The sequence below is a fragment of the Ceratotherium simum genome, chromosome X (genome assembly GCF_057802395.1).
Source record: "Ceratotherium simum simum isolate JZ-2026a chromosome X, ASM5780239v1, whole genome shotgun sequence".
Taxonomy (NCBI): Eukaryota; Metazoa; Chordata; class Mammalia; order Perissodactyla; family Rhinocerotidae; genus Ceratotherium; species Ceratotherium simum.
Window position 1 is genome coordinate 119,666,588 of NC_141940.1, and position 24,419 is coordinate 119,691,006.

The 24,419-nt window shown below is 41.4% G+C and overlaps 1 protein-coding gene across 2 annotated transcripts; it reads right to left on the minus strand.

Moving 5' to 3' along the window:
* Positions 1–6,314: 6,314 nt before the first annotated feature.
* On the minus strand, positions 6,315–22,834 carry TLR8 (toll like receptor 8). Of its 2 annotated transcripts, XM_014791105.2 has the most exons (4): positions 22,748–22,834; positions 16,197–16,263; positions 15,401–15,470; positions 6,315–9,490 (listed from the first exon to the last, which is right to left on the minus strand). In XM_014791105.2, exon 4 carries the CDS (start codon positions 9,482–9,484, stop codon positions 6,368–6,370), a length of 3,117 nt encoding a protein of 1,038 aa, XP_014646591.1. In that variant the 5' UTR covers positions 9,485–9,490; positions 15,401–15,470; positions 16,197–16,263; positions 22,748–22,834; the 3' UTR covers positions 6,315–6,367. The 2 variants fall into 2 exon arrangements, with proteins under 2 accessions (XP_014646591.1, XP_087282630.1); XM_087426504.1 differs by lacking the exon at positions 15,401–15,470.
* Positions 22,835–24,419: the final 1,585 nt, after the last annotated feature.

Here is a 24,419-nt window from a genome sequence, read left to right on the forward strand (position 1 = left end):
TATAAAGACCATTTTCCATTTTGGGTCATTGGCACAGGGAGTCCTGAGATATCCTCTTCAGGTTCAAAACACAGTAATCCTTTGCCTTGTTCCTCCAAGACTACAACATGATTGCTGAGTAAGACACGGAGCTTTACCAATTCCTCCATTCCCTGAAAGCACTCAAGGGCAGAAAGGAAGAGGGCACGATTGTGACCTTCTTTTGTACTCATTGGAACTAATGGATACTGTTATGGCTTTAAGTTCAAGGATAATGACAGTGGAAAGCTGGCCACATCACTATAATAGCTTTATTAATAGTTGAGAGGAAAATTGCCTTTATTCTTCCAACAATCATAAATGGCTTTCCCATTCACAAGGGCATTTTCAACTTTCATGGAGTTCTGAGTAATTTCTAAAGAGGAAAGGCCATGGTTGTTGTTATGGGTTGAACTGTGTCCCCCCAAAATTTTAGGTGGAAGTCCTAACCCTCAGAACCTCAGAATGTGACCTCATTTGGAAATAGGGTTGTAGCAGATGCTATTAGTAAAGATGAAGGCATATTGGAGGAGGTGTGGACCCTTAATCCAATATAACTAGTGTCCTTATAAGAAGAGGAAAGAGACATAGAGGGAAGAAGGCCACCTGACAATGGAGGCAGAGATTGGAGTGAGGCAGCTACAAGCCATGGAAAACCAAGGATTGCCAGCAAACACCAGAAGCTAGAAGAGGCAGGAGGGATCCTTCCCTACAGCTTTCAAAGGGAGCATGGCCCTGCAGATTTCAGACCTTGATTTCAGACTTCTAGCCTCCAGAACTGTGAGACAATAAACTTCTATTGTTTTAAGCCACCCATGTTGTGGTACTTTTTTATGGCGGTGCTAGGAAACTAATACAGTTCTAATATTTGAAAATATCTTGGAGATCATTTAGTTTATTCTACAAATGTGGAATCATGCTCAGAAAGGTGGAGTGGGGGCCCGGCCCCGTGGCTTAGCGGTTAAGTGCGTGCGCTCCGCTGCCGGTGGCCTGGGTTCGGATCCCGGGTGCGCACCGACGCACGGCTCCTCCGGCCATGCTGAGGCCGTGTCCCACATACAGCAACTGGAAGGATGTGCAGCCATGACAGAAAACTATCTACTGGGGCTTTGGGGGGAAAAATAAATAAATAAAATCTTTAAAAAAAAAAAAAAAAAGAAAGGTGGAGTGGTATGCCCAGAATCACCCAGTTCCTTTGCTATGACCAGAACTGGGCAGTCCAGTTCCTGTGGGTCAGGGTTCTTTACAGAGGCCAATAATCAGAGATCTGTGCCAAACAGGAATTTGGCAAATCTTTTTGTTGTTGTTGTTGTGTGTGTGAGGAAGATCAGCCCTGAGCTAACATCCATACCAATCCTCCTCTTTTTTGCTGAGGAAGACCGGCCCTGAGCTAACATCTATTGCCAATCCTCCTCCTTTCTTTCCCTTTTTCTCCCCAAAGCCCAAGTAGATAGTTGTATGTCATAGTTGCACATCCTTCTAGTTGCTGTACGTGGGACGCCACCTCAGTATGGCCAGACAAACAGTGCGTCCGTGCGCTCCCGGGATCCGAACCCGGGCCGCCAGTAGTGGAGCGCGCGCACTTAACCGCTAAGCCACGGGGCCGGCCCCGGAATTTGGCAAATCTTGACCAGCTCTGAGAAAAAAGCAGAGGACCAAAGCGATAGAGAGGACTTCGAGAGTGTAGGGTGGAAATGCCAGGAGCTTCAGACATGGTGGGACCATGCTAGAAAAGCCACCAAAAGAAGGACAAAGAAGAGCAATAAGGCTGTCAGTAGATTCACAGAGTGGTGCAACCACCACTACAAACAGTTTGAGAACATTTGCATCACTCCAACAAGAAATTCTATGCCCATTAGCAGTCGTTTCCCATTTTCTCCCAACCCCCCAGCCCCAGGCAACCACTTATCTACTTTCTGTCTCTATGGATTTGCCTATTCTGAACATTTTTTATAAGTGGAATCATACAATATGTGGTGTCTTGTGTCTGGCTTCTTTCACTGAGCATAATGTTTTCAAGGTTCTTCAGCTCTTAGTTCTAATATCAAGGTAGATTTCAGGGCAAAGAACCCCAGCATTTCCCTGAGAAGATGTTAGATTTCTAACAGCATCAGGGAGCCATATTTCTCAAACTTTATGGAACCAGGTTCTGCATCCATTCTTTTTCCGGGCCAGAGATAAGGTAAAAAGCAAATATGTGAAGAAGCAATGAAATGAATATTTTTCATGAGCCTCATGTCAGGTCTTTGCTGTTTCAGGCTTCTCCCCTCCGGCCACCATGTGACACTCTCTGTCCCCGTCATTGCTCAGTTGATTAATCACAACAAGCTGAGTAAAGCTTATCTCAATGATTGTCAACCAATGCCTCCCCATGGAGTTTCTCCCTCTTCATTCCGTGGATCACCATCAGTCAATAACACTGTATGAAATTTTGCATTGTGTAGTTTGTATTATAAAAGCAATATACATGCTAAATATGCTTTCCTAATCCTCCCTCCTCCTTCCCAACAGACCCCACGTTGCCAGAAGGGCTCTAGACTTTTACATCACAACGTGCCTACAGCATGTTTTGATGGGTGGGCCAAATCCATGTCAAATTGATTACTTCTACTAATTCCCGAAGATGGACTCTGAGCACAATCTATTTTATTTTGGGAAAGGACAACCATCAACTCTTCTTTGACTCTGTAATTCTTCAAATCTTTCTGCCGAGACTTTTGGTGGGAGTGTACATTTGAGCAACCACTTTGCAGGACAATTGGGACTTTCTCTATAAACATTTAAAATGCATAAGCCCTTTGACCCAGTAATTCCACTTCTAGACCAGTACTTCTCAAACCATATGTGGCAAAAGATCAGATTTTTAAAATTCCCAACCTGTCACAAATCGCTGATCATGGATGTCATGGCCATGGCAAACTGAAAACTCTCAAATTCTGTATTTGTCTCGTCACAAACCAGTAATATCCAGTAGCAGATCAGCATCAGTCTGCGGACCACTTTGAGTATCTCTGTACTAAACTTATTTAATTCTATAAAGTTAGGTATATGTGAACATGAAGACATAAGTATTACAGAATTATTTGCAATACCAAAAGATTGGAAGCAATCTAAATGTTCAGCAATAGAGGGCTGGGGAAATACATTATGGTATATTCGTATAAGGCAGTACTGTGCAGCCATTAAAAAAATATATACACTCTGGGAAATACTAAGTGAAAAGAGCAAAATGTAGAGCAGTATTATAAAGTCTGCTCCTTTATAATAAAAGAGCAATTAAAGGCTTAGATGTGCACACTGAAAACTTCTAGAAGTTGTGGCAGAGACTGCTAGCTGTCTGCCAAATATCTTCTCCCTTTCTCCCATACTTACAGACTTTTTGCTGGGCATATTTCCCAGCATACCTTGCAGTTGTATGGAGTCAAATAGGTCCTCACTAATGGAAGGTGAGCAGAAGATGTGTGCCACCATTGAGTCTAGGCCTTAAGACACTGGTCTGAATACTCTTCTTCGTTATTTATCCCCTTGCCTCCATTTGGAACCCAACTGTAGGGGTGACCCAGCCTGGACCATGCAGGTGATGCCAATTCCCTAGGGGACAGCAGACCAACAAGAGAAAGGAACATGGGATCTTGAATGGCCATGTGGAGCAGAGCCGCCCTGTTAACCTAAACTATTCTCGTTGGAACTGTTTTGGGTATCTTAGTCCATTCAGGCTGCTGTCACAAAATGCCAGGGAGGGTAGCTTATAAACAACAAATATTTATTTCTCACAATTCTCTCCAGAGTTGGGAAGTTCAAGATCACGGCACTGGCAGATTTGGTGTCTGGTGAGAGCCTGCTTCCTAGACAGCCATCTTTTTGCTGTAATATCACACGGCAGAAGGGGCAAGGGAGCTTTCTTGGGCCACTTTTATAAAGGCACTAATCCCATTCTTGAGAGCTTCGCTCTCATGACCTAATCACGTCCCAAAGGCCCCACCTCCTAACACCTTCACCTTGGGAGTTAGGTTTCAACATATGAATTTTGGGAGGACACAAACATTCAAGGATAGAGAAATAAACTTCTGTGTTGTTGGGTCTCTTTATTATAGCCACTGAGACTTTACACTTACAATACAAAAGAATACACAAGAATCTTTAATAGTGATTACCCCTAAAAAATGAAGTTGTGTTGGGAGGGAGATTTGAATTTCATGGTACATCCTTTCGTAAAATTTGAATTTTTAAAAACTTATATGCAGGGATTAGCATATATTCATTTAAAAATAATAGAAAACAGAACAATGCTGACTTTCTCTTTAACAAATTATAGGTCTGATTTTCCCATACCAGTATCTTAAATGAGGAATAAGTGAGTTTCAGAAACAAATGTTTTTATTAACAACTGATTTCACTATCTTCACTTTATGAAGATATTTGTTAATGAGAAGATAAAACTGTTTGTGACTTTCATTAACTTTTGATCCTGTCAACAGAACACTGCCAAAGTGTACGAGCTTAACATAGATCATAATTACTAATGCTACTGAAAATTCTACAGTTTTATTTTACCAAAACAATCAGGGAATGTAGGAATGAGCTTCTACCAGACACCAAATTGATGTGGCATCAACAGGGATGAACTGTAACTGCCCCTCACCATTCTTTCTAGGGTGTCCCTTCCTGAAACGATCCTGCTTTTAGATCTCTGTCCCCATGCCTCAACAAACACAAGCATAAGTATCTTTCTCTAAACATCACGGTCACAGATCAAGGTTCAATGTGACAAAGCTAAAATTGTCCTTGGCACACTTGTGCTGACTTCCACCTTGTCCATATTAAATAATACGATGACACACCATTTTGTTCAGTTCCTTAGAAACACATATTTAAAGATAACTCATCCTGCAAGATTAACAAAGAGACTGTACTTAAGGAAGGATGGTGCTTTGGAGATTTTTCTTCTTTTCATTCTGAAGGGACTTTATTTTCTTATGCTTGCATTATTTCCAGTTATTCTCGGTTAATTTCATAAGGTGTCTCTTCAAGATTCATACCTATACTGGAGAGAGGACGCTATGGACTGATGCAGAGGAACCAAGGGGATAGTAGAGGTGGTAGGGAGTTCCAAAGTTGTTTCATTTGGGAGAATTGCATAAAGGGTACCAGCAGGTAGGCATTCTGACTTTATGTCTTCTGAGTAGGAAGTAAAGATAGAATTAATTTCTCTATTAATAATTATCTTAATGTACAAACTTCATGAAAACTCTTCCCCTTTGCTTTCTACCAAAGATTTTTTAAAGTATTCTCAAAAAACCTACTGTAGATGGCAATTCCTTTTATATTATAGATCTATTTCCCTACTGTATATTGATCTTAACGTTCATCATGTGAAATGAAGCATTTTCAAGATTTACAGCAATGGTAATAGATGGATATTCTAAATGCTCCTGATTTAGCTGTATACTTTAAAAAAATGGTTAAGTAAAAAACACTTAAAAAAAACTATCCATCTTAGCCCTTAAATGGCATCTAAGCCTTAGAAGTCAAATATTATAGCCAATATGTATAAAAGTAATTGCAAAAGAAAAACTAATGCAACCACAGCATAATATAACCACGTAGCCACGGTTATATGCTAAATCTAAACAGCAACTCAACATCAGAGCTATTAGTTACAGTTACAAAAGTTCTTAGAGATTGAAAAGAAGGTGTAGTAGGCCAACTGCTAAGATGGTCCCCAATGATCCCTGCCTCCTGGTATTCACAATCTATGACGGAGATGGCAGGCCAACTGAGGCCATCACAACCACCCAGCTCGTCATAGACTAGTTTCCCTGGACTGAGGTGATGATTCCCATGAAGCTAGAGGAGCCTGTGATTTACTTCTAACAAATAGAATATGGCCAAAGTGATGGGCTAACACTTCCCTGATTAGACTACAAAAGATGATGACTTCCGTCTTGCTAGCAACCTCTTTCTCTTGCTGCCTTTGATGAAGCAAGCTGCCATATGGGAGAGGTCCATGTGGCCGGGAACTGAGAGCAGCCTTTGGCCAACAGCCCAGGGGGAACTGACTCCTGAAAACAACCACATGAGTGTGAGCTTGGAAATAGATCCTAACCCCAGGAGATGCCTGTGGCCCTGGCTGACACCAAGATTACAGCCTTTGAGAGACCCTGAACAGAGGACCCAGCTAAGTCATGCCTGGACTCCTGACTCACAGAGACTGTGAGATAATAAATTGTGTTGTTTTAAGCCACTAAGCTTTGGGGTAATTTGTTACACAGCAATAGATAATCGAGACAGAAGGGTAATTTAATTGCTTTGCCTTTTATTATGTTGGTGAACCATGACTTAACATCAGTTAGTATTGCTTAATGGAATCAACATACAAGTTGTTATACCGTGAATTATTTTCAGTTAAGACCACATTTTTCAGACTTTGCCAAAACAAGCCTTCTGCCTTGGGGTTGTCAGGCCATTGGAGGATGGAGCTCTTGCAGATCCTCTGCCGCAGCCTCAAATACTGAGAATGCTGTAACACTGGCTCCAGCAGAATAAATACAATCACATCCATATTCTCATCCATTAGCCTTTGCAAGGCCAAGTAGAATGCTGTTTTAAAATTCCAGTTTTTTGCATACTTTTTGGTTAAAACGAATATTGTTTTCTTGCTTTGGTTTATGCTCTGCATGAGGTTATCGATGATGGCTAATCCCGGGTCCCAATCCCTCTCCTCTAAACAAAGGAGAACATTTTTTTCTTCACTCTCTTCTAGGTGGAAACGCAGCTCATTTAGCACCCAATCCGTGACAGAGGCATCTTTGGTGTCATAAGAAACATAAGCATCATAGAAAGTTTGGGATGTGGAAAGAGACCTGTAGCCTTTTACCTTAGCTAAACACACATGATAGATAAACCAAACATCCCAGTAGAACCAATGGTGAGCCAAGGCAGCCAACATCACCGTGACAGTGATAAAGAATGTGAAGAAGCATAACACCGCGGCAATGGTATCTGAAACGCACGTCGTTAGCTCTAGACTCATAATACTCTTCCCTCTTTGATCCCCAGGACTGGCGCACAAGACATCCGCCAATCTAGGAATTGTGATATTCAGATTTTCATCCATCCATCTTCGAAAATCTCCAATGTCACAGGTACATTCAAAAGGGTTTCCACCAAGTTCCAAAATGGCTAACTTGATGGGGGTCTTAGTTTGAAGCGTGGATTTGTTGATCATCTTTAGCCTGTTGAAACGTAAATCGAGGTGTATCAGACCACTGGCTTCAGAAAGGAAGCCGGAGGGCAGGTAGGAAATCTTGTTTTGACTCAGTAGCAGTGTCCGAAGGGAAGGTGTGAATTTGGATAGGCTATTAGTTAAAGAGGAGAGTTTGTTTCCACTTAAGTCAAGCAAGTGGAGATGAGGAAAATGCTGGAGTGACGTCCAGTTAAAGAAATGTAATTTATTATTATTTATATACAGTTCAGTGAGACTCTGGGGCAAGTTAAGGAATGCTTCATCTGGGATACGCTGGAGGTTATTAAAGGATAAATCAAGCCGTGTCAGATTCCCGAGATATTTAAAAATCTTCCTGTACCTGCTGTCTTCAGCATTCCACAAAAGGTCAAGGCGGTTTCCACTGAAAACTAATTCTTCCAGGGACACGCTATTCATATTGTACTCTGTTAAAGTAAAAATGCCATTGTAGCTCAAGTTCAAAACCTTTAGCTGTGTTAAATTTTGAATAAATCCTAGACGATGCGTTACCCCTGCTATTCGGAAATAGTGTGCATTGCGGCTGAAATCTAGAACTTCCAACTCGGGCAATTCTCTGAGCGCATTATCATCATCAAAGTCTATTCTATTGTTTGTCAAATCCAAATATTTTATATGAGGTACAGCTGAAAATTCAGTTCCATGTAACGGTTGACCAATGCTATTTGAAGACAGATTTAAGCAGGCAATGTCATGAAAAGCTTTAAATTGCTTTTTCCCAATAAAGAAAATACTGTTCAAGCTTAAATCTAAGGCTTTGCCATAAGCTGCACATTGTGGCTTTATTAAAGGATTGGTGTTATGATAAAAATTTGAATGTGGGTCAAACTCAAAATCTGCTGAGCGTGGCTTAAGGATATGACTATGGAAAGCAGAGCCATTTGTATAATTTTGCGGGATATCATTTACCAAGGGCGATATTCTGTTTTCTGACAAGTAAATGATTGTCAGGTTGGGGAAATGTTGGAAAAAGGTAAAATCAATTTGCTTAATAAAGTTAACGCCCAAGTTGATAGTCCTTAAATTTGAAAGACTCATTAGAGGCTGGAAATCTTCTGTTCTAACTTCCTGAAACACATAACCTCTTAAGTGCAATATCTGCAGAGATGTAAGATTAGAGAAGTTTGGGGAAATTTTAATATACTGCGGATATTTCGTCTCTATATAGTTAAAAGATAAGTCAAGTATTTCTAAGGAGGGCAGTTTCGTTAAGAATTCCCCAGAGGCTATTTCCTGCACTAAATAATTGAATTCAAGATGCAGCACCTTCAGATGATGCATATTGTCAAACCAGGTTGCAGGAACCTTCCGGAGGGAAGTGCTAGAGAGGTTTAGGTAGTGAAGTTCTGTCAGGGTTTGAAAAGCAAGAGGATGTATCTGAATTGAAGAGCCTCCTTCACAAGGTGTACAGGGAAAAGGCGCATTGAAACACCTTGGACAGTTCCCGCTTAAATCTAGTACTGTCAAATTTCTCAGTTCCTTGAAGTCTTCTTGAGTGATGTTTTTGATCTTGGCGTTGCTAAGATAAAGTTCTCTTAGGGAGTTTGGCAGCTTGGGTGGCACGTGGGAAAGGTTATTAAAAGATAATGATAGCACCTTCAAATTTGTAAGCCTTTCAAATGTTCCGTCTTCTATGTCAAAGGTTTTATTACAAATATTGCCAAAATAGCAGTTCCAGCCCAAATAGAGATGTTCCAAATTCATGAGTCCAGAAGTGTTCTTTTTAGATAGAGAAGTTATTCTGTTTTGAATTAGACTAAGTTCTCTTAAAGACCCTGGTAAACCAGTGGGTATTTTGTCTAACCGGTTGTCTTCAAGCAGTAACTCTCTTAGGTTTTCTAGGTTGAGGAACGCCCCGTCTGTAATATTCATGCCGTTTGTATTTGCATCAGGATTTTCATTCTGGGCCTGTAGCTTGATGTTGTGGTTTAGATTTATTTTAGTAAGATTTTGCAGCCCTTGAAATGATTCATTTGTTATGTGCATGATGAAATTATCAGACAGATCTAGTTCTGTCACATATTTGCCTACCGTTTGGGGAACTTCTTCCAGTCGACGATTGTTGCACTCTGCAATAACAGAGATGTTTTGTCTTTTCTCATCACAAGGATAGCTTCTAGAATAATTTGCTTCAGTGAAGAACTCATAGGAATCAGAGATTAGCAGGAAAAGGCAGGTCAGAAGCAAAGGCTGTAGGGTCATGTTTTCCTAAGAAAAATCAAAAGTGGAGGCACAATGTTAGAGTAGCAATATTTGCCAGGCATTTCATGATGAAATTAATAGTGCTTCACCACACTTTTTATGAGTTTTGAAGTGTGAATTCTCTTAACACTTAAATAGATTGCATTCAATTAGGTTCAGAACAATTTTAATTTTTCGCTGTGTTCAGCTTCATGGTGCTAAAAGAAGTTGAAGATGAAGCTATCTGAGATTACGATGATGAGGAAACCTGGGAAGCTTTTGCAGAGGCATTAATCAAGATGCCCCACCCCCATAATGGGTGTGATGCTGGATCATGGCCGTGGTTCACGCTAGATCTATATAGCACAGCAAGCTATATAACTATAGCTTCAACCTACTAGCATAACTCTTGATGAAACTTTGGCCAGTCCCAAGGAGAGTTCAGATCCAGCTTCTATTACAGTATCATCCAAGATCTCCAAGCCAGAGTCATCTCTACCTCATCTACGTAACCATATCTCTTATTGGTATTTCCCACAATTTTTCTATACCTCTATGGTGGTATGTATCAAGTTCTCTTATCTCCCTACATGACAGGAAAGTGGACACCTTCTGTTGAGAATTATAACAAACAAAGTGTCAGGTATTGTGCCAAACATAACTATTTCCTCACCCATGTTAATGCTCACAGCAACACAATGAGATAGGTTCTCATTATTATCCATATTTTGTAAGTAAAGAAACAAACTCAGAGACTTAAGTAACTTTCAGAAGGATGACACATTGTAGAGCTGGGACTTGAGTCAATTTGATTTCAACACCATGTTTTTAATCACTATCCATCATGCTACACAATCTCATTTTGAAATCTTCATGCCCGAACAGTGCCTCAAATGTAGACGGCAATCAAAAATTCTTGTGTGGAGTGGCCATTACTCATATATCTCTTACCGTACAAACATTGGCATTAATAGCTATTCAAAAGAATAGCTAATACTGTAAACTTCTGTAGGAAAGACATGATGTTTTATATTTTTATGCATTCTCTGCAACACCTAATAGAGTGCCTCACTTTCTGCGACTCTTTCTTAATAGAGGGCCGAATATATTACTTTTAGTAATTATACAATGCAATAAACAGATTAATGAGATTGCTTTGATCAATGATTGTGGTCAAAAGAACTCTCAAAATCTTATTTCATTGGGTATGGAGACCAACCTTTACTAAACTATACTTTTCACTGAAGCCCAACTCATGTCCTTGTTGTGAGTTAAACCGGCTAAGTGCTTTCTTTTTAAATTCTCCTAAAACTTAGGGTTAATGAACTAATAATCACTGTCAGACCCTTACTATATTATAAGAGATTTTTACATGGATGCTGATTATTCTGAGGATCAATAATTATTGCCCATTTATAACAGCCAAGGAAATCCAGATCCTTATGAGATGAAAATTAAAATAGAGCAGAACTTCCAGGCTGTTATTTTTAGTTATTTTCAAATTTCAGTTGCTTTTAGTTATTTTCAAATACAGCACTATCTAGGTGCTGCTGCTTTATGCTTAACTTTTACTAAAAGAAAGCCCTGCTTTACTGGTGAGGTAGGCAGAATTTTAAGATGGCCCCTATGACCTTTGCCCCCTGGTGTTACTCCTGTGATTATGTTACATTGTGTGGCAAAAGGGAGATTATCTAGATGGGCCTAATCTAATCATACGTGCCTTTAAAAGCAGAGAATTTTCTCTGGCTAGTAGCAGAAGGGAGAGTCAGTGAGATTGGAAACAGGACAAGAATTTGATGCGCTATTGCCAACTTGAACACGGAGGGGGCCACTGAGAAGGAAAGCAGGTATCCTTTAGAAGCTGAGAATGGCTCCTTGCTGACAGCTAGCAAGGAAATGGAGGCCCTGATCCTACTACAACCACAAAGAACTAAAATTGACTGACAACCTGAATGAAGTTGGAAATGGATCCTTATCCAGAACCTTGATATGAGAGTCCAGCTTGGCCAGCACACTGATTTTAGCCCTATGAGACTTAGAGCAGAGAATCCAGGCAAGTCCACCCAGATACTAAGCTATGGAAATTTAAGCTGATAAATGGATATTGTTTGAAGCCTCCAACTTTGGAGGTTATTTGTTAGGCAGCAATAGAAAACTAATATGTCTAGAAAATATGTGTGAAAAGATGATTCATGGCTTGAAAATATGCAGCTCTTGCAGAGGCCACCCCAGGTCTCCAGGCGCAACATCTCCACTGGGAGACACAGGTGCACCAAGGGGGTAATGAAGCTCGGGGACACAAGGAACTTTGGGAGATGACCCAGGCAATGTTATATTTGCTGGACACCTAAGCAGATCTAAACCTGTGTAATTTGCAAGTGAACATTGTTAGATTTAGAAGTTACTACCTGACTCTTCCCTGTCCTTTCCTAGCTAGTGGGTGGACTGAGAAGTCTATTTGATTACACGCACAGCTTATTAGTTAGCATACAGTCTAGTGGGTTAAACAGACATGGGTTAAACACCACAGCAAGACAAGATTTCAACTGTGACACAAAGAAGTATGTGAATTATAAGAGCCTAAAAAGAGGAGGACTTAACCTATTCACGGAGGCTGGGAAAGATTTCCCTAAGGAAGTGAAACTTGAGCTGTGATTCTAAGGTTGCGTTGGCATGTATAAGGCACAAAGAGGTCCAAAGAATGTTCCAGCATATGCAAAGGCCCTAAGTGTATTCCTTCAAGTTTCCCATGCTGTACCTTCAGAGGAGCGCTGGACAGGAATCAAGAAGGGCATGGTGTGGGCCTAAGACAAAGCACATCAGGTTTCAAGTCCTCAAAGTTGGTTGAAAACTGCAGAAAACTACTTGCAATGGTAAGACCCAGAATAAGAGGTAGGGCCAAGAGGATTGGAATGGCACTTAAGAGGCGATGAATAGAGATGTTGCTGAGGTCCTCAGTATCTCCAAGTCACTACATTCCGTGGGCATTTTTCAGTCCTCATCTTAATGAGTGTGTGAATGTAAGGGACTAAAAGAAAGCCAGAGAAAAGACGAGAGTGGATTTTGATCTTTATCTGAGGAGCAATGCAAGCCTTTGAAAGTTTTAAGCAGAGTGGTGCCACGCTCATTGATTCTATAGTAGTCACTGGCAAGAGGGCACAGAACATCAGGGGCAAGATAATGGTAGCTTGAACTAAGCTGGTGGCAATGAAGATAGAGAGAAATGAATTCAAGAGATACTTAGGAGGTAAAATTGAGAGACATAGCAATAGAGTATAATGGGCGGGGATTGTGAGAGAGAGGGAAGAATTCAAGGGACTTCCAGGTTGCTGGTCTGGGCAACTGGGGATGGATGAGAGTGCCATTCACTGAGGAAGAAGTTCGTCTAGAGCCAGGGGTGATGGTGGTGTGGTGAATATTATTAATTAAATTTGACATGCTGAATTTGAGTTGAGTTTGTGATCTTCCAGTGGAGATGTCCAGTAGGCAGTTACATATGCATGTCTTAGGCTCAGAGGAGAGTTCTGATAGAGGGATGAATTTAAGAGTATGGCAAGTACAGCCACGGGTATGAATGAGATCATCTGGGGCAGTATAAGCCATAAAGGATCTTCCACACTCAGTTCTACCAATAATTTTCACATCTTTTTTTCTAGTAATTTTACAATGTCCTTTTTTTACACTGAAATATCTTAACCCACTGAAATTGTTTTGGCATAAAATGTGAGGTGTAGACCCACATCATTTCTTTCTAAATGGAGACCCCAATATCATTTCTTCGAATACTCTTTTCTCACCAATTTGATATGCTCCCTTTATCATATACTAACTTCCCTGTGTATTTGGACCTAGTTCTAGGCTCTCTATTCTGCTTCATTGATGTATTCATCACTCATGCTGGTACGACAAGTTTTAATAAGTACAGTTTTCAGGTTTGTTAGTACCTGATAGGGCAAGTCCTGCTCATTATTCTTCTTTTGTGAATGGGTCACTTCTATCTTACCTTCTAACAGGTCTTTGCTGGTGTACACTAAGACTATTGATTTCTATATATTAATTTTATACCAAACAATATACTAAATTCTCTGATTATTTAGAATAGTTGTTTCTCCATGTGATTTTCTTGGGTAAGCAGTTAAATCATCTATAAATAATGATGATCTTCCTATAATCTTTTATTCAGTCAAATTTCTTTTTACTGTCTAATTGCATTGTCTAGTTACCCCAGAACAATGAAAAAATAATAGAGCAGAGGTCAAAAAAAGCAAAGACTGACCAATTAAACCACACACAAATAAAAATCGTGCCTCACAAAAAACATGGTAAACAATGCCAAAAGTGAAAAAATAAATTAGGAGAAAATACTTGTAGTTCATATCACAGATAAGGGAGTAATATATTTGATGTGTAAAGCTTTTGTAAGCATAAGTGAGAAGACAAATAACCCAATAGAAAAATAGACAAAAATATATTAACAGACAGTTCACAGAAAAAGAAACACAAACAGCTCTTAAACATAGGAAGATACTCAACTTCACTCAAAAAATTACACTGAGATACCATTTTTCACCAAATTCTACTGTGTAGGTGAGGATGTGGAGAAACAGATGCTCTCATATTTTGCTGGTAGGAGTCTAAATTAGTGCCACCTCTAAGATAGAGAGCAATTTGTAATACTTATCAAAATTGGAAACATATTCTTAGACTCAGCAATTTCAATTCTAGAAGTAGATCCTAACAATAGACCCTCACGTATGCAAATGACTATATACAAGGATGTTCAATGAAGGGCTGTTAGCAAAAGCAAAAGATTGGAAATAATCTAAAGCCTATGAGTAATGGTCTGGTTAAATAAATTGTTATATTCATATAATAGAATACTATGCAGCATTTAAAAAGGAGAAGGCAGCTCTATATTCATTTATTCATTCATTCAAAAAATATTTATTAAGTACATACTTTATTTCAGGGACTGTTTTCAAGCTAGGGATACAATAATGAAGAAAACAGATTAAAATACCTGCCCCTTTGGAGCTTATATTACAAGATCGTATATTAGATGGCAGAAAGTAGTATGGGAAAAATAAAGAGAAGAAAAGGGATGGTTATGTAGACTGTCCATCAGTTGGGATTTGTCTGATGCTTTCGTCATGATTAGACTGGGGTAATGAGTTTTGGGGAAGAAGACCATTCTAAAGAGGCAAAGTGCCATTCTAGTCACATCCCACCAAGGGCACATACTCACAATGTGACTTTCACTGTTGATGTGGACCTTCGTCACCTAGTTAAGGTAGTGCTTGTCAGCTTCCTATTATAATTTTTAATTGTAGATTAATAAAACATTAATTTTGAAAAGGCCTGTGGGGAAGAGATGGCAGGGGGAGGCCAGATTGCAGACTCTTCTCTTCGAGCGATTAACAGAGCACTGTTGGTCAGTGAGACTTTTTTAGGTGGTTACTTGGGTGGGTCCAGAAGACGGGGCAGTTCTGTGTGGCCTCACTAGCATCAAGTTAAGGCCTCAACATCTAATTTCAGATGCAATTCTCTCATACAACTCTGACCAACTGAGGAGAAAAGGCTCTAGGGGGAGCTAGAGACCAGGAGAGGAAGCTTTTGAAATTCTCTGTTTTTACAGGATGAAAATGGCCTCCCAGAGAGCCTGAGACAACTTAAAGTAAATGTTGGCCCATGGAAATAATCAGAATATTCTGGAGAGGATTTGTGAGTGAAGAGCTTGAGGTTCCTAAATCCACCCTTCTGAAAGAGTCCTGAGGTAAGAACATGAGTTGACATGTTGACAACTCATGTCATGTTGACAAGTTGCAAATAACCTCAACTTGAAGAGAAGTACATGGGCAGGAAGAGTGGTTAATGGTGAGCAGGCAGCTAGCAAAGAAGTTGAGGGGAAACCCTGACTGTTCAAGTCTCTCCACCCACCTCAGGACCTCACAGAATGCAAAGGCTTGTCAATCATGGAGTGAATCCTCCCACACATGTCCAACTGGATCTGAGGAGAGAAAGCAGAGCCTAAGGCCCCAGCAAGGGCTTCACCTCCCAGGCCAAGCTCTTCCTCTTGGCCACACCCATGCCTCTGACTACGAAAAGGTGTGGCTCCAAGAGGACATCAACACCCAGAACCCAGACAGGTGAGAAGGGTACCAGGGAGAATTTACCCTCATCAAGATGTAATCAATGAGTGAAAACCATCCAGCCTGCTGGAGGAGAAATGGCAACTATGCAAAAAAATAGAGAGAGAAATGGCAAACTCTGTAAATAAAACAGAGGAAAAAAGGGGCAATCATGCAAACGAGATAGAAAGTGCAACTATGCAAATAAAACAGAGAACCCGAGAGAGAAAGAGAGAGAGAGAGAAAAGGACAATTCTGTTTGAGCCTGAGAGTTGAAGGCTCCCATTAAAGTGATAGTAAAGGACTAGGACTCTACAAGGTCAGAGAGGGCGTAAGAGGAGACCACAGCAGACAAGGAATGTGTAGGAAGTTGAGGAAGATGGAGATCAGGTGGATGCACAGTAGGTGGCAGAGCAGAGCGGAGAGGCTGAAGCCTCAAGGGCCAACCAGAGCGAAGTCCATTCACATCACAGAAGCCTGCAAAGACTCAGGACATGCAGGCAGCAGTCGTGGCAAGTGGCTTGCCAGGTGTGGCTGCACAGTGGGTTGCTTGAGAATCTGCTTGAGAAGCAAGACCCCTCCTGATCCCCTCCCCTGAGACTTACAATCTCGAACAGTTGAATCTGAGAGCCTTGGGTTCCAGACTCCAGGCACACGTGAAGGCAGGGCAAACTGCCAAAGAGAAAACACGAGGGTTAAAGGAAGTCTGGATCTGGAGCTCGGAGCCCCATCCTCTTCCCTCCCCCGGCTCTGGGGACTCTGACGGCCACCGGCTCGTGAACATCCCACTCCAGCACCCCAGGCAGGAGGTTGGAGGACCTTGCTGGGAAAACAGGCACAGTAGCAGGGCTGCAAGTGCAAAATTTAAGGGGACACCCAAAAACTTAGTCATCAAGATGAATACTGTTTAAAAAAATTAAACTCCTGTGCCGGCCCACTCCACTGAGGTGGCCTGCGGTTCGCGGGTTAGGATCCCGGGCGTGGACCAACACACCACTTGCCAAGCCATGCTGTGGCAGCGTCCCCTATAAAGTAGAGGAAGATGGCACAGATGTTAGCCCAGGGCCAATCTTCCTCAGCAAAAAGAGGAGGATTGGCAACAGATGTTAGCTCAGGACTAATCTTCCTTACAAAAAAAAAAAGAAATTCAACACCTTTATGGACAAAATATCAACATTTTCAATAAAGACAGACTCTGACCCCACACTTGCAAGGCACTACTTCACCTGCCTCCCCCTCATCCCGGCTCTGGTTCCAATAAAACTCTATTTACTAAAACAGGCAACCAACCTGCAGGATGGAGTTTGCCAATTTGATTTTTTTAAAATATAACATTAAAATATTATTTATCTTGATTACCGAACTTTTTGGCACCCTCCCTCCCTTAAATTTTGCACCCAAAGCGAGTGCCCCACACTCTTCACCCTAGTCCTGGTCCTGCACCATAGAAAAGATCTATGATCACACTGGCACACCCTACCTGAAAGCCAACTCACACCCACTCATCCTGGGCTGAGACTCATTCGTTGGGAAGCCCTGTCCTTACAACTGGAGCTTCTAATTGGCTCTTTGGTGCCCCGATCTTGAGTATGAAATAACAGCCAGCACCAGTCACCTGGGAATTCACCCAGCATGAAAGAGAGATCCACACAAACAAAAAGAAAAAAATAAAATCAGACACACAGCAATTGGTAGAATCAGGCCTTCTGGCACCCAGGACAGTGGTTTATGGGTTTTTTTCTTTTCTTATTTTTGCTGAGGAAGATTAGCCCTGAGCTAACAACTGTGCCGATCTTCCTCTATTTTGTATATGTGTTGCTGCCACAGCATGGCTGCTGACGAGTGGTGTAGGTCCTTGTCCGGGATCCAAACCTGCAAATCTGGGCCGCCAAAGCAGAGCATGCTGAACTTAACCACTACACCACGGGGCCAGCCCCCTGGTTTATTTTCTTAATGCAGGTCCTGTCTTGCACAGATTCTCAATCCCCTCTCTGCAATTCTGAAATCCTAAAAGATCTGAGCACCAGAAGATTTTGTTTTGTTTTTTTGTAACTTATTTGGCAGCCAAACCTGATCTGAACTGACCTAAGGCTACTATAATCTTCATTTATCCACTTAGCATATGCATTTTTTTCCCCCTGGGAAAGATTTGCCCTGGGCTAACATCTGTTGCCAATCTTCCTCTCTCTCTTCTTTTTTCCTCCCCAAAGCCCCAGTACACAGTTGTATATTCTAGTTGTAAGTCCTCCTAGTTCTTCTACGTGAGCCACCACCACAGCATGGCTACTGACAGACAAGTGGTGTGGTTCCATGACCGGGAACCGAACCTGAGCTGTCAAAGCAGAGCATGCCAAACTTTAACCACTAGGCCATCAGGGCTGGCTCTAGCATGAGCATTCTTGTTTCATGGCAGAAATAGCCATGTGCATGATAACAGGTACTACCCTGGACCCGTCGGAAGCATTTTTTAATATATCATATATGTACCATGTTATCTTGCTAAAATATGAATTCTGAACTTTGGCACAATTCTGGCCCACAGGTTTCAGATAAAGGATTGTGGATCAATACTTAAATCTCCTTCCTTGGGGACACATTAGCAATTCCTGAATTTCCCTTGGCATACCTACTACATCAGAAAATAGAACCGTCATCGTTGTCAACTGGGCCTGGTGGTGAGTTTCATGGGCCCCAGGCACTTTGGCCTTTGTGGGCCCCTTCCTCCCTAAAAAAATAGTAAAAATTCTATTTTATGACTACATTGGCATAAAAACTAATATAATCCAGGCTGGATTATATTTATTATTTTCCTGATTTTAAAGAAAATAAAACTTTTGCTTCAAGTACCATGGGCCCTAGGCCCTGTGCCTTCTGTGCCTAAAGGAAGCTGGCCCTGGTTGTCAATGATGGTACAATGGGGCTCAGATCAGGCCCTTGGAGACTAGTTAAGGTAAGTAGGAGATACTTACTGGAACTAAGATAAGTAGTAGATTGGGAGCTGATGAAGTGAAGGACTAGGATTGAATGGAAGTGGTAGAATAGAAGATCAAAAAAGGAGAGTGTTTCAGGTTGAATTGTGTCCCCCAAAAAGATATGTTCATACATGGGAATGTGATCTTATTTGGAAATAAGGTCTTTGCAGATGAAATCAAGTTAAGATGAGGTCATACTGGATTAGGGTGGGCCTTAATCCAATGACTGATATCCTTCTAAGAAGAGGGAAGTTTGGACACAGACACATGCAGGAAAGAAGCCCACGTGAAGATGGAGGCAGAGATTGGAGTGATGCAGTTACTAGCCAAGGATTGCTGGCCACCATCAGAAGCTAGGAGAGAAGCATGGCATAGATTTTCCCTCTGAGCCCCCAAGAAGGAAACAACCCTGTTGATAATGCCTTGATTTCGGACTTCTGGCCTCCAGAATTGTGAGAGGATAAATTTCTGTTGTTTTGACCAATCAAGTTTGTGGTACTCTGTTATGGCAGCCACAGGAAACTAACAGAGAGAGTAAGGGCAGAGAGCAGGTAAACAAGAGTTGTTCAGTGGAACCCACTGCCAAGACAAATTCCAGCTGCCAGAAAAAGCCCTCTGTCTGGACATGCCAGTGAGCTCACTGCATAGAACACCCTAATGGGGATGACAGGGTCTGTGTGATCTGGATCTTTCACTGGTTGTTGCCTTGTGACACCCAGAAAAAAAATTGGGATCCATTTTAAAGAAAACATATGAATCAGACACAAAAAAGAAATCTGCTTAACTTCCCCCTCCCTGACAAATACAGCCATTGCTAGCTATTGAGGAAGCGATTTCACAACTGTTTTCCTATTTTCCAGACATAATCAGTGCTTTGGTTGGGTCCATGATAAGCCAGTTCTCTCCTTTGAGTTCTGAAGGAACCACAAACGAAAGCAACCTATCTCAGTCCTCGCCCAAATGTTCCTTCTCAACTTGGACCCCGGTGGACACCAAAAACAAAGTTTGAAAAGACCAGTGCAGTTTGAAGAACAGCTCAGAAAAGCCTGCCTTAGCTGAGGAACCCTGGGAGTCAGAGTGAGCCAAGGGGCCACTCCCAGAACCCAGCCCGTAGGGTTGGGGCTGTAGGCATGACAGGGACTGGACGTGCTGGCTGCAAAGGAGTGACCTTGCCAGGTGATGCTAAAGTAAATTGCACAGCTTTTCCCACACAATCGAGGGTGAAGGTAGTCTGTGAGGACCATCTTCCTGGAATAAACAGCTTCTTATCTTTTCACACCCCTTTCTTAGGCTGCAGACAGTGATTTTGCAATGATGCCTCCTTCCTTCTCCTCTTCAAAGGCTTGCTTCGCCAAGAAGTGACTTGCCTCAGACCGTCGCCCTAGTGCACCCCTTTCTCAGCACGGGTCCTGCTGATGCCCCGTAACACGAAAGTGTCAAGAAAACCTATTGATTATAAGAGGCGATTAATCCCCCCAATTGAATACTTAGCAGTTTGGGTATGGTGTGGGATTCAACTAGAACTGAATTCTTTGCCAACTGGAAATATTTCTAATTTTTAATGGGTTGTGATTCTTTTGCAGTTGACTGTGTTGACTGATACATTACTGATACACTGATACATTGCGAAAGTAAATTAATAAAGAAATGGTTGTGCAGATAGGATTTGTCACCTTAGATGAAATTTACAATCCGTAATAGATACTTTATTTTATCCATTCCAAATTCGATGGATTCACTAACAGCTTTGGAAGACAAAAGAAACCACTACCACATTAAAAGCGCATATCAATGAAGAGATGGATCCTGATTTCATATACATAAAAATATGAAAAATTATGCTACTTGAATTCCGAGAAATATGGTAGAAAGCATTTGTTGGGTGCTTTACCATGAGGCAGACACTGGGGTGAATGCAAGTCATGCATTTTCTTGTTTAATCCTCATAAAAGTCAGTGAGGTGAGTGCTATCACAAGCCCCCACTTTACAGACATGGAACCTGAGGCTCAGAGAGGCTAATTCACTCAAGGTCACTCAGATGGTAGGTGGCTGAGCTGAAACTGAGCCTACGGGTACCTGGGTAGTTAACGAATTGGTAGGGCTGGAACCAAGGGGCTGGTCGGCAATGATCTGGTTTGGATTATCAGCAGAGATACCTTTTAGCCATACCTGGAACATTCAGGATTCAAATGCCGGGGGTGGATTATCCACCTTGCCTTTCTGCACTGATCAGTCTAGCACAGAGCACTTCCAGATTCTCTTTAATTCCATAGAACAACTGGAAATCCGTGGATTTTAGACATATGCACCAACTAGTAGCTCTTCATAACCATCTGAAAGTTGACACGGCCTGTTCTTGCTAATGCCAAACCAGAACCATGGGCTATGCATTTAAACTTACTGTGTCTTTATAGCCCCGAATAGTCATAAGTTGGAGACAGTAGTTTAAAAAATAACAAATCCCTCAACTCCAATTAATAACTCAGCTGAACTCGAAAGACATTCCACTGGAATGATGTTCCCCTCAATAGACCCTGGAGGCGACACTTAGGACGCACTTACAAATAATAGCCAACTGAGTTTCAAAGACTAACCCTGGAGGATGACGTCCTCCCCTGCAGGACACACCCTGATCCTCCAGAAGTCTGGGGTTCCCAGGAGCCTGCTTTCTCTCTCCTAAACCCCCGTGCGGCTTTCAGGATTATTCCATGAAAGGACGAGGAGCAGTGATTGAAGGAGGAAAATGAACTTCATCAACTGCCCCGCCCCGAGCCACAGCCTCAGCTTTTCGGATAAACCACACTCAAAACTTTTATTTCTCTTTCTGAAATCAAACCAAGGAGCTGATGAATAAGCTTCAGGTCTTCCTGGAGCCTTGTCACCTCCTAAAAGAACACTGTGCTCTTTAGTGAAAGGACCAAATTAGCTGTGCTTTGAGCTATCTAGGAAGTTGAAGAGCCACAAATGCCCAGGCCCACCCCAGAGATTCTGATTTCATTGGTCTGGGGTTCAGCCTGGGCAGCAGGACTTCTTAAAGCTCCCCCTGAGATTCTAACACATAGTCAGGGCTAAGAACCTCTGCTCTGAGGCCAGGAGTCAGCTAGCCCCTTGACCTCCACCCACCACCAATGAGAGGGAGGCGGGGCATTTTTCGAAGTTTAGTTTGATTTTATTATTATTCCATTTTTCACTTTCTTACGATACAATTATATTGGCTATCACAGCAGTTTATAAACATCAAGTAGAAATTGGTTAACTTCAATTGCAACTCCATATATGTCATTGGTCCTGTTGAACCAATTCCTTATGAGCCGTTGTCTTCATTTTGTAAAGCATCACAAAATTTCGGTGCAGAATTAATTTGCTTTTCAAGATCTATAATGGGCATTAAATTGATGTAAAAATTAACTTAAAAACTTAAACATACATTAAATGGTTGTAAACAATGACTACAAGAACTTTAATAAGCACTAAATGAGCGTGGAAAAAATATAAGGTAAATTTTGGATGAGAGTCTCTTGAAATCAGACTTTTCAGTTGTTCATAGATCTTATTGAATTTTCTAGAAAATATATCATTTAAAAAAATTATAGTTTGTTTTTCATTCTGACAGTTCTTGATAATAACAAAAACTGACCACCTGCTACGTCTAAACGCTGTAGAATATAATCATAGACATAGTAACATGTTTACTTAAAAACCCTAAACAAGAAAAGTAGCAATTAACACTGAATGTGAAGGTCTTAGCGGTATGTTAATTTCAGGCTTTGCCTGCGCACTAGTAAGTGACCCCTGGATGTGAGGGCAGAGAGGTTGTCCTTTTCTGTAGAAGCAGCAAAGGAAAAACACTTACCAACCCCCACTTCACCTCCAACCCTTTGGTTCCAAAAGAGAATACTGTTTCTGGCAGGACCAGAAAGTAATAATCCAGTTCAATTCCTAACTTGGAATTTGCTTGTTTTCCTGTTCAAATTAATAAGACCACTGCATTTGATTTTCAAAATTTACTACCTACCAGACCAGTCTGCCTACGGTAAAAGTTGTTTCAAGAATTAATCTTCTATCCTTATTTGCCCATTCGTTACTTTCTTTGTGCACACCATTTGCCACCAAACCATATTTTGGAGTCAGAAATCACCTACTTTGCTGGAAAGCTTTGTTAAAAAGAACAGAAGTGGCTTACCGCTTTTCTGCTGTGCCTCTTCTGATTTCTCATGCCATGACCTGCCGCACTGCAGAGCGGTACCCTCTGTGCAGTAGGTGCACAGGGAGAAGGAAACTGACTAACTTCCTGAAATTGGTGGCTTTATCATCAGCAGAACCTAACACGTGGTTTGCAGAAGTTTATGTGGGAAGACGGGAACTTGTGATTTCTTAACTGTTGCCAAATCATTTATTGACTGTGCTTTAAAATTTCAAAACTGAAATTGGAGAGAGAAAACTCATTTATACAATGATATAAACATAATCCAAGCCAGACATATAAGGTGTATTTTTGTGAGTTTGTGTATATTTGCGTGTATGTGTGGGTAGGTCAGGGGGTGACTGCAAGGATCCTCACCAAAATGTCAACAGCAGTTAGTTCTGGAGAACAGGACTAGGGAAAATGATAGAGAGAAATGGGGAGAGTTTTCCTTTTACTTAGAAAACTTTAATGTGTTTTTTTAAACTTTACCACAAATTTGTGCTCAATTTAGGACTGCCCAAAACCATCTTTTGGTATATAATTCACAGATGGGGTTAAATAACATTTGCATCACTTCATCTTGGTTCTACACATTTCCAAGACAGCACATAGCAAGGTGGGTGTGGGCCCCACCAGGCTGTGGCTGCAGAGAAGGCCTCTTGCTCCTGGGTGTCCCTGCCTCAGCCAATACCTGGCACATAGAATAAGCTCAATAAATGTTTGTTGAATGAATGAGTGAGTGAATGGATGAGCATGAGCATTCACAAGGCAGGCAAATTTAATTTCCTGTCTGATCTGATAAGTGAATTGGATTTTAAACTCTCAGAGAAAGGGCCCCAGAAGTTTTAACCAACAGCAGGGCTCAGCAAACTACAGCATGAGGGCCAAACCCGGCCTAGGGGGTGAAGAATAACTTTCACAGATGAACATTTACAATTGATCTGATGATAAAAAACACTAACTTTAAACTCCAATTAGGCAAAATGTTATCATCCCCCCAAAGAATTCCATTCTTCCCATTATTAGAACTCTATTACAAAAAACTGCACTCAGTTATTATTATATTTTGAATTTTATCAATTAAATAATTGTGCAGTTTGTTTTTCTCTTATTATGTAAATATCTACATAATGTCCTCAATTTACCTCTTGGCCCGCAAAGCCTGAAATATTTACTTTACAGGAAACACTTGCTGACTTCCGGCCGAAGGAAGAGGTTGGAATGAGATACGATGTGCTTCTTCTTGCCTTCTACCCCTTGAATGGGAGGAAACCACATTGGGGACAGGGTGGGTAGGGGGTGACATTTTCATACACACACACACTTTATTATTATTTACCCCCAGGCCTTTGGTCTCCCTGCCTTGGCTAACCTCTCTATGACAATATATGGACTTTGGAAAACCATATGAAGACATGCCTTTCAGAAGTCATAGGTTTGGGAGGCCATTCCTAAATTGACCTAACGACTGGTCCCCTCAGGCGATTCAAGGCCTGGTGCACAGTCTGAGAAGGGATTCCCATGACCTCAGAGAATACAGCCCATGGCTGCATGGTCTCACCAAAAACCTTCACAACAGTAAGCTCCAAGACCTCATTTGGCTGCCACACAGTCTCTTGGCTTCCCTTGAAACATTTGCTCAGAAATAAAGTTTAAAACAGTAAGTAAA

Excerpts from the sequence above, each read along its gene's own strand:
- TLR8 (XM_087426504.1), bottom strand. The coding sequence starts at position 9,484 with ATGACCCTACAGCCTTTGCTTCTGACCTGCCTTTTCCTGCTAATCTCT.